General features: G+C 46.7%; 1 protein-coding gene across 5 annotated transcripts in view; it reads right to left on the minus strand.

Moving 5' to 3' along the window:
• Positions 1-14,349, minus strand: part of ACACB (acetyl-CoA carboxylase beta) — a 131,335-nt gene that overhangs the window by 85,395 nt on the left and 31,591 nt on the right. Inside the window, exon 1 of one of the 5 annotated variants that reach the window (XM_072802920.1) lies at positions 12,834-12,995. The exons of 3 other annotated variants lie outside the window; for them this stretch is intronic. In XM_072802920.1, coding sequence (XP_072659021.1) covers positions 12,834-12,904 — 71 coding nt within the window. In that variant the 5' untranslated portion in view covers positions 12,905-12,995. Of the gene's footprint in view, positions 1-8,852; positions 8,976-12,833; positions 12,996-14,349 lie in introns of those variants that run through there. One more of the 5 variants, XM_072802921.1, reaches the window with a different exon arrangement.

The following is a 14,349-nucleotide window of genomic DNA, read 5'->3' on the forward strand; positions in this document are numbered from 1 at the left end:
AACCCAAGTCCCCTCATTTTTACTTTCTACGCTCCCAATTTAGAAATTCAAATAATACTAAAATGCTTAGGAGAGAGGGGAGGTTTATGATCAGGGAAAAAGTCCAAGTCTAATACTTGAGACTTGTTAAACAGTATTGATACTTCTCATGCAGTTTTCTGTATGGACATATCAATATTTTTGCAACTGAAAACCAGAAAATGTATAACAATTGGGGCACCTGGGTGGCTCGGTTGGTTAAGATACTGACTCTTGGGGGATCCCTGGGTGGCGCAGCGGTTTAGTGCCTGCCTTTGGCCCAGGGCGCAATCCTGGAGACCCAGGATGGAATCCCACGTCGGGCTCCCGGTGCATGGAGCCTGCCTCTCTCTCTCTCTCTGTGACTATCATAAATAAATAAAAAATTAAAAAAAAAAAAAAAAAGATACTGACTCTTGATTTTGGTTCAGGTCATGATCTCAGAGTCATGAGATCAAGCCCCAGGTCTGGGGCGGGGTGGGGGGGGGTGTCTATGCTCAGTGGGAGTCTGAGATTCTCTTTCTCCCTCACCCTCTGCCCGTCCCCAAGCTCCCCAAGCTCCCCAAGCTCGTGCTCTCTAAATAAATAAATAAACAGGGGCGCCTGGGTGGCTCAGTGGTTGAGCATCTGCCTTCCGCTCAGGTCATGATCCTGGAGTCCTGGGATCGAGTCCCACATCGGGCTTCCTGCAGGGAGCCTGCTCCTCCCTCTGCCTGTGTCTCTGCCTCTCTGTGTCTCTCATAATAAATGAATAAAATCTTTTAAAAAATAAATAAATAAACAAAATCTTTTTAAAAAAACGTATAACAACCAAATGGTGGTTCCTTGCCCCACCCCCTCCAGAACCACATATGCCATCTGTACCTTCTCAATGACCTTCTCAATTTCAAAGGAAATCACTTTTTTGGCATTTACGCCTCTCCGTAGTTCTGAATAATATGTATGTACCACCTTGTGTGACATTATTTGAGACACATCTATGGCTCTCTGATCTCAAGAGATGAGGAATGAGTGCTCTTACTTGGCCATCCCATCTGCTTCCCGTCACCCAACCTCTCAATGCAGGCATACTGCAATCTGGCAGATTGAGTATTTGGGGTTTCACAAATCTGGGATTATTCACAGATGAGGGCTGGAATAGACCAGATTTTCCTTTCTTCTTGCTTTTCTCCTGGAGACAGTGTTGTTGTTGTTGTTGTTGTTGTTTTTCCATCCATGTAGCTCTCCTTGCACTTGTTGCTAATGCAGTCCACTCCTCCTCATGTCTTCGCAGTACACAAGATAATTGGTCAGCTCCATTTTTCTTCATTGGTGATATCCCTTCTGCAGCCCTCTACCCTCTCCTCTCATCCTGATTGGCTGTTCTCCAGACCCACTACACAACTGTCATTCTGGGACTTCCTTTTGCTGACATCCTTAGGATCTCTTTTGCCTTTCCTAGGCGTATGATCCCTGAGAGGAATCACAAATTAGACTCCTTTTTTGGTAGACTCCCTTGTTTTGTTGGGACATAGCCTCCAATAGTTCTATCTGACTAAAAAGATGGTACAACAACAGAGCAGATGACAATGGTACCCTTAACATGCCTGTCCTGCTCCTGGCTGCTCTGGGCTACCTCATCACTATCACTTTGGAGATCCTCTTACATTCTACACTGGATCTCTGTTTCCTGTTTCCCATGTGTTGCTTTTTTGGTTTATTCTCTTTTTTCAGTAGAAGACACCCTTCAGTAGCTTTCTAAGAAAGGTGTTTGAGAGTGGTGAGGGTAGTTAATGACTCATAGTCTTGAAAATTCTGAAACTTTCTCCTCTCAGGTTTGGCCCTGTCATTTGGCTCTGTATGGAATTCTAGAAGGGAAAACCTTTTCCTTCAGAGTTTTGGAAGGTTTGCACCATTATGTTGTGGTTTTCAAGGACACAGAACCAGAGCTGTTCTGATACATTGATCCTTCATGGGTGACCTGTTTTTTTAAATCCAGAAGCTTATAGGATCTTATCTCTGTCTTCCAGAGTCTACAGTTTCACAGGGATGTACTCAGGTATGTGTCCTCTTCCACCAGTGGGGCTGTGAACAGGCTCCTTCAATGTGGAAACCCACATCCTAGGATTTGTCTTCAAATATTTCCTTCAAATGATTTATCTACCTCCTTTTCCTCTATTCTTTCCAGAAGCCTCATTATTTGGATGTTGAAATTCTTAGACTGGCCTGCAAGTTTCTGTCTAAAATTTTCCCCTCTTCTATTTCCTATCTCGTCTTTCACTTTCTGGCAGATTGCACCACCCAGGTGCCCTTCAGTCCACTTTCTTAACCTGGTGATGAGGCATTAAGCTAGGGGCAGTCTGTCAAGAATTAGGCTAGCAGTTAACCACCCACAGATATGTCCAATGGCTGTGTCACCAAGCATGCTACAAGGGCAAAGATGAGTGGGTTCAGAGGACCAAAACTTTGATGTCTTTCACTTTCTGGGAGATTCCTAACCTGCTGTTGTGCCTTTAATACCCAAGAGCTTGTTATTGGCTCGCCAAGTTTCCCTCTTGTGCATCTTGTTCCTATGTATGCAACATCCTCTCTGGCTTCAGTGAAGGTATTAATGGCAGCTTTTTCAAGCTCTCTTCTCCCGGCATCGTTTCTGTTTCTTCCAAGTCTCTTGTGTCCCTCGGTTGGATTGTTTGGGGCCTGCCTTCCATATTAGAAACAGTACCCAAGCCTCAGTTACTTTCTCATGACCAAAAACAAAAAACTAACTAAAGGGCTGGCAGAGGTACAAGGTGGAGCCAGCAGCCCCTGAGCTCAGTGCTCAGGATCTGGAGGGGGGAAGGGGGCCTACATACCGGAAATCCCAAGTATACTAGAGTCTTCTTCCTTCAATGGTCCAATTCTCAGCTGGGCAGGAGCCAGGGAAGGGATGGTGGGGGAAGTAGTGGGACAGGTCTGGGGGGGCAGGAGGGCAGGGCGGGTTTCAGGATTCAGCACCTACACAGACCCTGATCTTTGTGTTTGGGATTCAGGCCTCATACCCTCCACTATGCCCATCAGTCTCCAGTCCCGAGACCCTCTGATGTCCTCCTCCAGAGAATGAACCACTTACTTTCTGTTGGGGTGGAAATGGGCAACCCCTAGTCATGCAAAGCAGGCAAGAAAATCCGGGCATCTTTTTACCCAATTCTTCTCATTTTGGTACCCCCTCTTAAGCCCCAAGTGCAGAGGTACATGATGCTGCCAGTCCCTGCACCTTTGAGAACACAGATCAGGTGGGTTTGCAGCTGTCCTCACTGCTGCTTAATGACTCAGCCCTCTTGGTTCTGCTAAGCCATTTACTGTTTGTCCATCTGCTTCTGTCCTCTAAAATGTGGTTGCTAATCTTCCCCACTGTTCTGCCAGGCTTGATGGGTTTCCATCTCTCTTTTTAAAAAAACATCTCTCTGCTGTCATTCGCTGGAATATTGATAGAAGAGAATCAGGAATGCGCATTCAGTCTATGTTCTTTTTTTTTTCTTTTCTTTTCAAGATTTATTTATTTGTGGGATGCCTGAGTGTCTCAGTGGTTGAGCATCTGCCTTCGACTCAGGTTGTAATCCCAGGATCCTGGGATCAAGTCAGTTCTTCCCTCTGCCCATGTCTCTGCCTCTCTCTGTGTGTCTCTCATGAGTAAATAAATAAAATCTTAAAAAAAAAAAAATTATTTGGGGCAGCCCCGGTGGCGCAGCAGTTTAGCGCTGCCTGCAGCCCAGGGCGTGACCCTGGAGACCTGGGATCGAGTCCCACGTAGGGCTCCCTGCATGGAGCCCGCTTCTCTCTCTGCCTCTCCGTCTCTCTCTGAATAAATAAATAAATCTTTTTAAAAAAAATTATTTGAGGGAGGGGAGGGGCAGCAGAAGAGTCTTTAGCAGACTCCATGCTGAGCACAGAACCCAATGTGGGCTTGATCTCACAACGCTGAGATCAGGACCCCAGCCAAAACCAAGAATCAGACACCCAGCTGACTGTGCCACCCAGGTGCCCCTCAGTCCACTTACATAACATGGCAATGAGCCATTAAGCTGGGGACAGTCTGTCAAGAATTAGGCTAGCAGGTAACCACCCGTAGCTGTGAGCAGCTGTGTTACTAAGCATGTGGTGAGGGCAAGGATGAGTGGGTTCAAGGACCAAACCTTTGGTGAAGAACTAACTAATCTTAAGGAACACTACCAACATGCCACCACTTATCATCTGAGCAAAAACCAGCAAAACTGGAAGCAAATAAATAGCAAAGAGAAATTTCATTTTATAGATGGGCAAATAGAGGTCCAGCCAGGCAAAGGTGTCACCGAGCAAGACAGCAGGCCTAGGGCTATTTCCACTACACCAGCAAATGTTGTTGTACCAATCTTCGTGTTCAGTACAGGTCCCCATGGGAAAGTCTCCTACAAGTCTGCAATCTGCTCCCACTCCCCAGCATGAGCCGCCAAACACTCTGCCTATCACAGAGGGAAAAACAAAGTTCTGGGCCAGGGGAACAAAAAGAGAAAATGAACGCTGTGTTTCTATGCCACAAGAGAATATGTGTTTTCAACGAAGACTCTCCATCCATCTGAGTTTAGCCATAGGGCCTGAATAAATGAACAGACAGATGAACAAATGATTTCTGGCCCTTAAAATAACCTCGCCCCCTGCCACAAACTGTGAGCAGTTTTTCTTCTAAGACCTTCTGGGACTGTGGCACCTGAGTGGCTCAGTGATTGAGCATCTGCCTTCGTCTCAGAATATGATCCTGAGGTCCTGGGATAGAGTCCCACATCAGGCTCCCCATAGGGAGCCTGCTTCTCCTTCTGCCTATGTCTCTGCCTCTCACTCTGTGTTTCTCATGAATAAATAAATAAAATCTTAAAAAAAAAAAAAAAAGACTTCCTGGGACTGAATCACTGAACCGAGATCGGATTTAGGAAAGTACTTTAGAAGGTCATTATCATCTTGCAAATGTGAACAGTGCTTTTATCAGAATTACATCCCATCAACCAGCAGGTATCTCAGTTTGTTTTTAATAACTTTATTTCTTCACAAAAACAGGCAGATGTGGCATGTAGGCCCCTGATCTAGGGAACCAGATACCAAAATGTTAAAGGCAGTTATCTCGGGATAGTGGAGTTATAGGTGGTTCCTGTTTTCCTTTCTTTGTCTATGTTTGTTAAGTCCTGCAATGATATATTATTTTCAATGAGAAAAAAATTTAAAAAAAGCTATGAATTTTGTAAGAGGGATACCAAAAGCCAATGGTCATTCTGGCATCCATTAAGCCGGGTGCTCAGCATCCCCAACTATAAGATGAGAATAGTAAAATATACCTCACTAGGTTGTAAAAGTTAAATGATATATATAAAGCAAAAGATGGTGTCTGGCCAGTAAACTCTATTACCATTTCAGTGTAGTGAGACCAAGAGGATCAGAGGCTCCTGATCTTCCAACCTCACCAGGAAATGCATCGGCCACTCCTCTGTCTAGGGTCTGCTCCCCATCCATCCACTCTTCCCCACTCTGTCTACAGCCCTCCCCAACTTGGCTTCAGATAGTCTCAGACATCCCACTTCCATACACACAAACATTAAAACTCTAGAAAACTGACCTAAAGCACAATAACAACAAAAAAGTCAACCAGGAGAAAAACACCATTTTATAGCCTGGAAATTTCTCAGCCACCATTTTGATTTCTAAACTGGTGACAGAGCCCATCCATCAGGTGGGTCACAAGCCCATCATAACTAGCTAGGTGGGTGAACACACAATGCTGCCGGAGTAGCCTTGGTTCAGACCCAGTCTCCAGGCTGGTGGCTATTTTTATTCGTTTTTGACAAAGATGGAAGCCAACCAACATTGGCTCTGGAAGGCTGACCTTTGGCCAGCATTTGTTCCAAGGCAAGCGGAGGCTGCATTATCCCAGGGTGACTTTGTAAATGGCTTCAGGTGCAATCAACGACACCTCAGAGTTATCAGCCCAACACCAAACACAGTCAGCTGCTCAGGCACAAGACCAGGCAGAGACACTGGGAGGGAAGGAATAAACATTCTCGAGTGTCACTGTGAATCAGGTACAGGGGGCTTCCTACTGAATCTGTGCATGGGAGGCCGCCATTCCCTGCTCACAGCGAGGAAACTGAGGGTCAGAGAGGCCCAATGACCTCAAGCCACACAGCTGGCAGGTGGCAATGCTGGGCTTGCAATCTAACTCTGACCTCCAGAGTCTAAGTTTGAGGCAGAAGGATAGTTGAGGTAAAAGGAAGTATCTCCATTGTCTGGATTTTAGAAAAACAAGCACCTACATTTGAGAGGCAAATGTGAACTGCAGGGTTCTCAGTTGAGGCCAGTTTGGTTCCCCAGGGGACACATGACCCATGTTTGCTGACATTTTTTTGTGATCACAGCTAAGGTGGGGAAGGCAGTGTGCTACTGGCATCTAGTAGATAGAGGCCAGGGATGCTATTCAATATTCTAGGATGCTCAGGACAACCCCTACTACACACAGGGCCCCAAATATCAACAGTGCCTCAGCTGAGAAACCCTGGTGGGTTAGAGCCATCCTCCCAGGCTTTGAACGCAGAGTCTACTACTCATGACCTATATGGTCTTGGGAAGGCTGCTGCAGTAGTATATCTCAGTTCCCTTGCAGGATGACAATATCGAAAATATTAATAGTGTCTGCCTCGGAGAGTGTGTCCAGGGTTCACTGCTGGGCTTCGTGTGCAGCAAAGAGCTTTAGATGAGGTGCCTCTCTGCTGGGCAGCCACGATAAGAGCCCCAGTATGGAGCTATTGTGCTGTGGACATTAACCAGCCCCTGCATCCCTACCCTACCACTACTTCTCTTCTGCAAAACAGGGATGCTAGCTGACCTGATGGACATAAAGGCTTCACTATTATCACCAAGCAAGTAAGAAAGAAAGGACATTGCATAGCTTAGTAAAGGCTGCTAACTTTGAACTCATTTTTGGGCTCCCAGGCAAATGGACTGGACCCTTGGAAATTTCTTGGGCCACCCATGCTGTCAGCGCTTCCCGGGATGGCCACTTTGGCAAGGCCAGAAGTCATTAAGCTAAGGTCCAAAACCCAAATCCTGGGTGCCACCTGCTTTTGTACATCCCACAAGCTAATAATGACTTTTACATTTTTAAATGGTTGAAAGAATCTTATTTTCCGACACATGAAAATTACATGAATTTCAAACATCAGTGCCCATAAATAAAGCGTGACTGGAATACAGTCAGATCCATTTAATTATGGATTCTCTGTGGCTGCTGGGGCAGAGCTGAGTAGTGACAGAGACCATAAGGTCTTAAAGCCGGAAATATTTACTATTTGGCCCTGGACGAAAACAGTTTGTCAATTCTGAATTAGGCAGTGCTTTTCAGCCCTGACTCGATGCTCCATCACATTGAGGGGCTTTAAAAATGCTGATGCCCAGGCCCCACTTGGACTAATTAATCAGCATCCCCAGGACAGGAGGGATTGTTGGAGGCAGAGGGAGCGCACCTAGGCATCCCCATTTTACCAAAGCCTCCCTACCCCCCAGGGAATTCGAATGTGCAGTTGGGGGTGAGAACCACTAATAAACCAACAACCAACATTTCAACCTGGCAGCTGGCCTTGGTTCTGAGCAGAATTTCCACTGAGCAGTGAAGTCACATATGATAGGACAATTTCAATTCCTGCAGGCTTACTCTTTCAGATTATAATAGTTTGTGAAAAGTCTTCTTCTGGACGGGAGTGTACAATTAAGCGTGATTCAAGATTTATATGTTAAACTTTTGTGTCAATAGCCTTACAGATCAGGGGCGTGGAAATGTGTCTTTTGTAGACCACATGGCCCACTTTGGGTACATTGTAGGACTTGAGGGGTTTTGCCACAGGGGTCAGATCAGGGCTCCAAACGTAACTGTCATGCTGTACCAAAAACGTAGTGCACAAGAGAGACCATGATTCAAACTCAGGACCTCTCCCGCTCTGCAAGCCCTCTGCTCAGATAAGCCCTGAGCGATCCAAGGGTCCCCTGAAGGCCCTGTTATTCTCCTTTGCAGAAGGGCCAGAGAACTGGAAGGTCAGCCGCCTCCTGGAGGGCTGGCTGCATGTCTGGGGCACGTTTTTTGCCCCATCCTTGGACCTAAACAACCATCCTTCTGGCTCTGAGACTTCACTTCCCTGACATGCTTATGAGCTCAGTAACTATCCAGCAACTGTTAATAAAGATCATGGTGTGGGGGTAGGGAGTGGCTAGGATGAATTTTGTTCCTTCTCTTAGCTTATCTAGAATTTTCTGACTTTTCAACAACAAACATAACATTACTTTGGTAATTTTTTTTAATGCAATAAAATGAAGACAAGAAATCAAGCACATGGAGGTAGGAAGCACTCGGACACAGAAATGCCTGCACAGTGCTCATAAAATACCCTTAAAAGCCATGCCTGCTCAGGTGGCCCTTGATTCACCTAGGGCTTCATAATCACTTCAAAGAGCCCTGCCTTCCAGACCCATCAAGGCTTTATCAAGGCTGAGTGGAGGAAGAGGAAGTAGGCGTGGTCCCCCCAAGCCTGTCCACCTGTGTGTTCCAGAGAGCCCCTCCAATCAACATCGCCGCCAAATCCGTCCAATCCGGCCTCCGCTTCAACCACCAAGACCAGCCAGTGTCTGCAAGGCGGGCTCCACCTCCCCAGTGGCCAAACTGAAGCCTACATTTCTTTGATGGGGGCGGGGAAGAGGAGGTGGAGCTAAGGGGACACACAGCTTGTCTTTACTGGGGGCGGGGGGGGGGGGCACGATGGCCTAAGTTTGCAAAAGATAACGGTCATTAAAATTGCAGACTTACTTACTTTACTTTGCGATCAGGAAAACAGACCTTGCACTTGGCAGGACTCATAATGACCTGCTCGCCGGCCAATCCCCCCCGGCTGCTGCCGGGATGCAGAGCCTGCACCCCTTAACCCCCTGAAGCGGACCTCCGTCCCGGGGCCCAGCAGGGCAGCCAGGTCGCGACAGGGAGGAGGAGGGCCGCTCAGGCCGAACGGTGCTGCAGCCTGCAGGCGCCCGACCAAGCGCAGCGCTTCCTCCATCCCAAAATGAGTCCAGAGCGCACGTATCCTGTGGCGGGGCGGGGGGAGGGGGGGTGATGCGCCGGCCAGGCCCCGCCCCCAAACGAGCCCCTCCTCCCCGGAGGGCCCCGCCCCCTGCACGAGGCCCGGCCTCCTCACCGGGCCCCCCTCCTGGCCTCAACAGGACCAGGTCCCGCCCCCCGGACTGGCCAATCCAGCGGGGCCGCCGCTGACCTTGGGCGCCGGTCGACAGCAGCCAGAGACTTTAAAAAAAGCCCTCTTGCCTACTTTCCTCCCCAGCTGCCCTGACTGGAGAGAAGGGTTCCAGGAGGGCACCCCCGCTACAGACTGGCAGCTGGGACAAACTCGCAAGCATTTCATGTGCTTGAACACACACAATAGGGAAGTGGTGAAAAATATGGTTTATTTGATATGAGTCAGATGTCACCACGGTGCCTGGTAAAACCTCCTAAGGCAAGTCAACTCTTGGCTTCCAAGTTCTGTTTTTGCTTATTCTTTCGCCTCTCTTCCCAGGGACATGTTGGCTCTAGGGCCTCCTGCCCACTCAGTGAGCTTCTAACACACACTTTGGACCACCTGGGTCATCTAGCAAAGGGAGCCCAGCTGCCCTGTGACCCTAAATAAACTTCTTTCTGACTTCTAGTTTATGGAACACATAAGTCCTGGGAATGAAAGGTACAGCATTGGGACTATAGTCAACAGTATTGTAATAGAGTTGTATGGTGACAGCTGGTAGCTACGCCTGTCCTGAGCACAGCATAATGTATAGACTTGTCCTGGGGCACCTGGGTGGCTCAGTGGTTGGGCATCTGCCTTTGGCTTGGGTCGTGATCCCAGGGTCCTGGAATCAAATCCTGCATCAGGTTCTGTGTGGGAAGCCTGCCTCTCTCTGTGTCTCTCATGAATAAATAAATAAAATCTTTTTAAAAAGTATAGATTTGGGATCCCTGGGTGGCACAGCCTTTGGCCCAGGGCGCGATCCTGGAGACCTGGGATCAAATCCCACGTCTCTGTGTCTCTCATGAATAAATAAATAAAATCTTTTTAAAAAGTATAGATTTGGGATCCCTGGGTGGCCTGCCTTTGGCCCAGGGCACGATCCTGGAGACCTGGGATCAAATCCCACGTCGGGCTCCTGGTGCATGGAGCCTGCTTCTCCCTCTGCCTGTGTCTCTGCCTCTCTTTCTCTCTCTCTCCCTGTGTGACTATCATAAATAAATAAAAATTAAAAAATAAAATAAAAAATAAAAAATAAAATAAAATAAAATAAAAAGTATAGATTTATCCTGTTGCTATGTCCTACACCTGAAACTAGTGTAATACTGTGTGTCAACCACTCAAAAGCATTTTTTTAAAAGTAAGCTGCTTTCTGGGAGACTAACACACATGGAGTGCTCTTTTGTGCCTTTGTCTTAATAGCGATCCTATTGTTTTTATTTCCATAATGCAGATAAGGAAATGTGACCCAGAGATATAGGTTTCCCAAGAGTGACAGAGCTGGAGCCTTGAACCCAGGTAAACTGATGCCAGCTAGAATGAATGAATGAATGCTTCTCCACGGAGTTATAATAAATAAAAAGGATCTAAACACTGCCTAGAAAGCATTGCATAATAATAAATGTAGCCTAGGGGATCCCTGGGTGGCGCAGCGGTTTGGCGCCTGCCTTTGGCCCAGGGCGCGATCCCGGAGACCCGGGATCGAATCCCACGTCGGGCTCCCAGTGCATGGAGCCTGCTTCTCCCTTTGCCTGTGTCTCTGCCTCTCTCTCTCTTTCTCTCTATCATAAATAAATAAAAATTAAAAAAAAATAAAAAATAAATGTAGCCTATGTTCACAGCAAATAAAAACCAAAAAATAATGTAAATGTTTGCAAATGAATTCCCATGGAAAGGCACAGCTTGGGCCACACCTCCAGGAGGCACCATCCATGTGGTCACAATGTGAACCATGATCTTCCCTAGGAATCATATAAGCAGCCTACCTGAGGGCACCAATTACCTGCATTCTAACCAGAAAGTAACTTTTTTTTTTTTTTTGAAAGTAACTTTTTCAACAACGGATTAAAAAATAAATAAAACAGGTGAACAAAATTTTCAGTTCCTCAGAGTTCCTAGAAGGTCCTTCAAGGCCTTGTCTCTCCCCCCCCCCCAAAAAAAACCAACAACAACAACAACAAAAAACCAACTCAACAGACTATAGGCTGATCTACTTTTATTTTTTTTTATTTTATTTTTTTTAGGCTGATCTACTTTTAAAGTTTCAAACCAAACCCCCAAAAAATCCATCCTCTAAATGATCCAAATTTAATCACCTCACAATAGGGAAAACAATTAAAATCAGGAAGTGAAAGTATTTCCGAACACTCCTACCCTACCTCAAATCAGTTAGGATCAAGTAGGAGAGAACTTGCATTGCTCTGAATTTTTATTCTCTACTGAAAAAACCCCAACATCTGTTGAATGCTGTGGTTATGCTAACTGCTCCGCTCATACAGCCTTAGAGACATCCTAACACACCTCACGTTTACATGGGGGCTTCTCAAGAATGGGATTTCACTTAGATGTCTGCGCTTTGCATGTCATCAGAGTGATAATGACTTGGATTTTTCTCTGTGTTATTAGGGTATAGAATATAGGAAGCAAAGAATAACATACATGCTTACTCACACCACCACCTTTATATAAACATCTTCTTTAAACTATCACTGTGATTCCAATGACACAGTTTAAACCTGGCTGCAGGTACAGCCTCGTGCTAGAAGCCCTTCTGGTCAGACTCCTCAGAGGCTAAATTTAACTTGTTGGTACTGCACGGGGAAAACCCAGGTCAACAGCAAAACACCACACACACAAACAACAAGAGTGCACTTGCAAGTGGCTATCAGCACAGTGGAAATGCCTAAGCCGTGAGCGGCCTTGAGCCTGTCCCTACACCGTGTGACCTTGAGCAAACCCCTTCTCTCCACTTTTCTGTGTGCTCACCCACATATGATGTGCATTCATCCAAAGAAAAATAAAATAATCCCTTTCCAAATGTGATTGGGGAAATGTTACATTAAGCATAGAGCAGAATGAAAGATTCTTCTAAAGCAGGATACAGATCCTTGAGAGAAAGGGATGTTCAGTCACTCTGTATCCTGTATGAATAGCCAACCTCTTCCGAACCTCAATATCCAGTCCACAAATGAAACAATGCAAAAACAGGGAACACCCCCCACATACAAGCTCCCAGAAAACATCTTAGGAGCTAAAATGTTTTGGAAATGGGGTTTCTCCCAGCCCCCCCTAAATCAATAAAGGAATGAATAAATTAAAACATTATCAAAAGATCCATGGCATTTCATTGAGGGACAAATAAAAATATTTACAGGCAATTTAAAGTTTTATGACCTGCTCGCTACCTGGAGCAGAGAAGAGGGAGGGTGATGATGAGCAGGAAGGACCTGGGGGAGGCCCTCTGCAAACCATCCCAGGACGCTACTTGGGACAAAAGGGAGAAGCCAGGTCCCTGGCATTAGAAAGCTGGTCTGCTGTTCCTTCACCTCGGTCCAGACTCCACAAACCCTCACTCGCCTCCTCCCAGGGATCTGAGGTCTGCCTTGCAAAACCTCTCTTAAACTCAATATTCGCAGCATGGAAGTGAGCAGTGGGGGAGGAGGTAGGGGAAAGCCCCAGTCCCTGCATCCATTTGTCAGAGACACTTCACCTGTGTCCCTCCTCTGTGGATACAGGCTGTTATACCTTAAAGCTGTATGCCTGGGCAGGCTTGAGAAGAGCCATGGCCACTGGGGAGAACTCTGGAAGATGCCCATTCCACCGATGGCACCCGAGGCAGCCCCTGGGCTGTCCACACCCGCTACGTCTTCTCATGTGATCTCAGCACACTTGTGAAGTAGACACCAGTATTATCCCGCTCCGACAGAGTAGGAAATCACAGCTGAGAGAGGACATGGGACTGGTCTGAGATTGGAAGCCAGACCTGTCTGACTGCGGGTCCTGTGAAGCACACTGTTCTTGGCATTGGATGACAGTGATCCACTGTGGCATTGCTTGAAGGGCTGGGGACTCAGGAACTCACCAGCCCTATGAGGTAGGTACCACTGTGACCTCGTTCTGAAGGATGCTGAGGCCAGAAAGGTGATAGTTCAGCCCAGGCCACTTCACAGCCAAATGGAAGAGTCAGCATGTGCCAGCTCTTTGTCAGCTATTCTCTCCCATCGATGAAGGGAAGTGCTCTGGGCTTGTGGCCTGTTAGGCTCCTCCACTGGCCTCTCCAAGGGCAAGGGCTAGGTCCCATTGTCTGTGCATCCTTAGTGCTGTTAGAGCCTGGCACCCAGCAGAGCTGCAATAAATGCTTCCAAGACCATCAATGGATGGGACAAACCTTAGCTTCATCACTTGAGAATTTCATCTGAGTTTGTCCCTAGGCTTACCTGGTACTCAGACCATCCATAGTAACTGGCCAAGGAGAAAATGGCTCTAAATTAACAAGCTTTGCTACTGCTATCTCCCCCTGCTCCAAGCCCCCCATGCACCCCACTACACACAAAGAAACAAAGCAAAGGCTATTAGAGCCACAGAGGACCTCAGAGCATCCCAGTCCAGCCCCCTGCAAGGGTAGGTGACATCCCCAAGGTCACACCGCTTCCTGGCTACCCTGTGAATTGCCCTGTCTTCTGACTCTTCTCACTAATGCTAAGAACAGGTTAGGAGGAGGGTGGAGACATCTTTCCTGGAGCCTAGGTTAGGCATCAACAGCAGGAGGAGCAGACTACTTTCTGAACTGCACCTGCTGAGGATCTGGGTTCCAATGGCCCTCAGGACCTATGATCATCCTGCTGGGGTTGGTCTCTCCCCGATAGACCCCTGAACCTCTCTGGGCTTCAGTTTCTTATCTTGGAAGTGAGATGACTGGCTCACTTTTTCCCCCAACATTTTTAATAATGTTTTATTATTAAACATTGTCAATATTTGTTATAATATTTATAGCAGAAAGTTAGAAAAATGAAGAAAAAAATTTAAATGACTTATAATTGCACCACATAAAGACAACGATTAACCATTTTGACACATTCCTTATAGACTTTCCAACCACACATACACAAACACACACACACACACACACATTTATTAATCACAAGCATTTTCTGTGCTTACTAATTGCCAGGGGATATTCTAAGCATATTACATTATCCACAATCCCTTATCCAAAATTTGAAACTCTTAGGACTCAGTATGCTTTGGAATTTGAGAACTT

This window comes from Canis lupus, chromosome 27 (assembly GCF_048164855.1).
Source record: "Canis lupus baileyi chromosome 27, mCanLup2.hap1, whole genome shotgun sequence".
In the NCBI taxonomy this organism is placed as follows: Eukaryota; Metazoa; Chordata; class Mammalia; order Carnivora; family Canidae; genus Canis; species Canis lupus.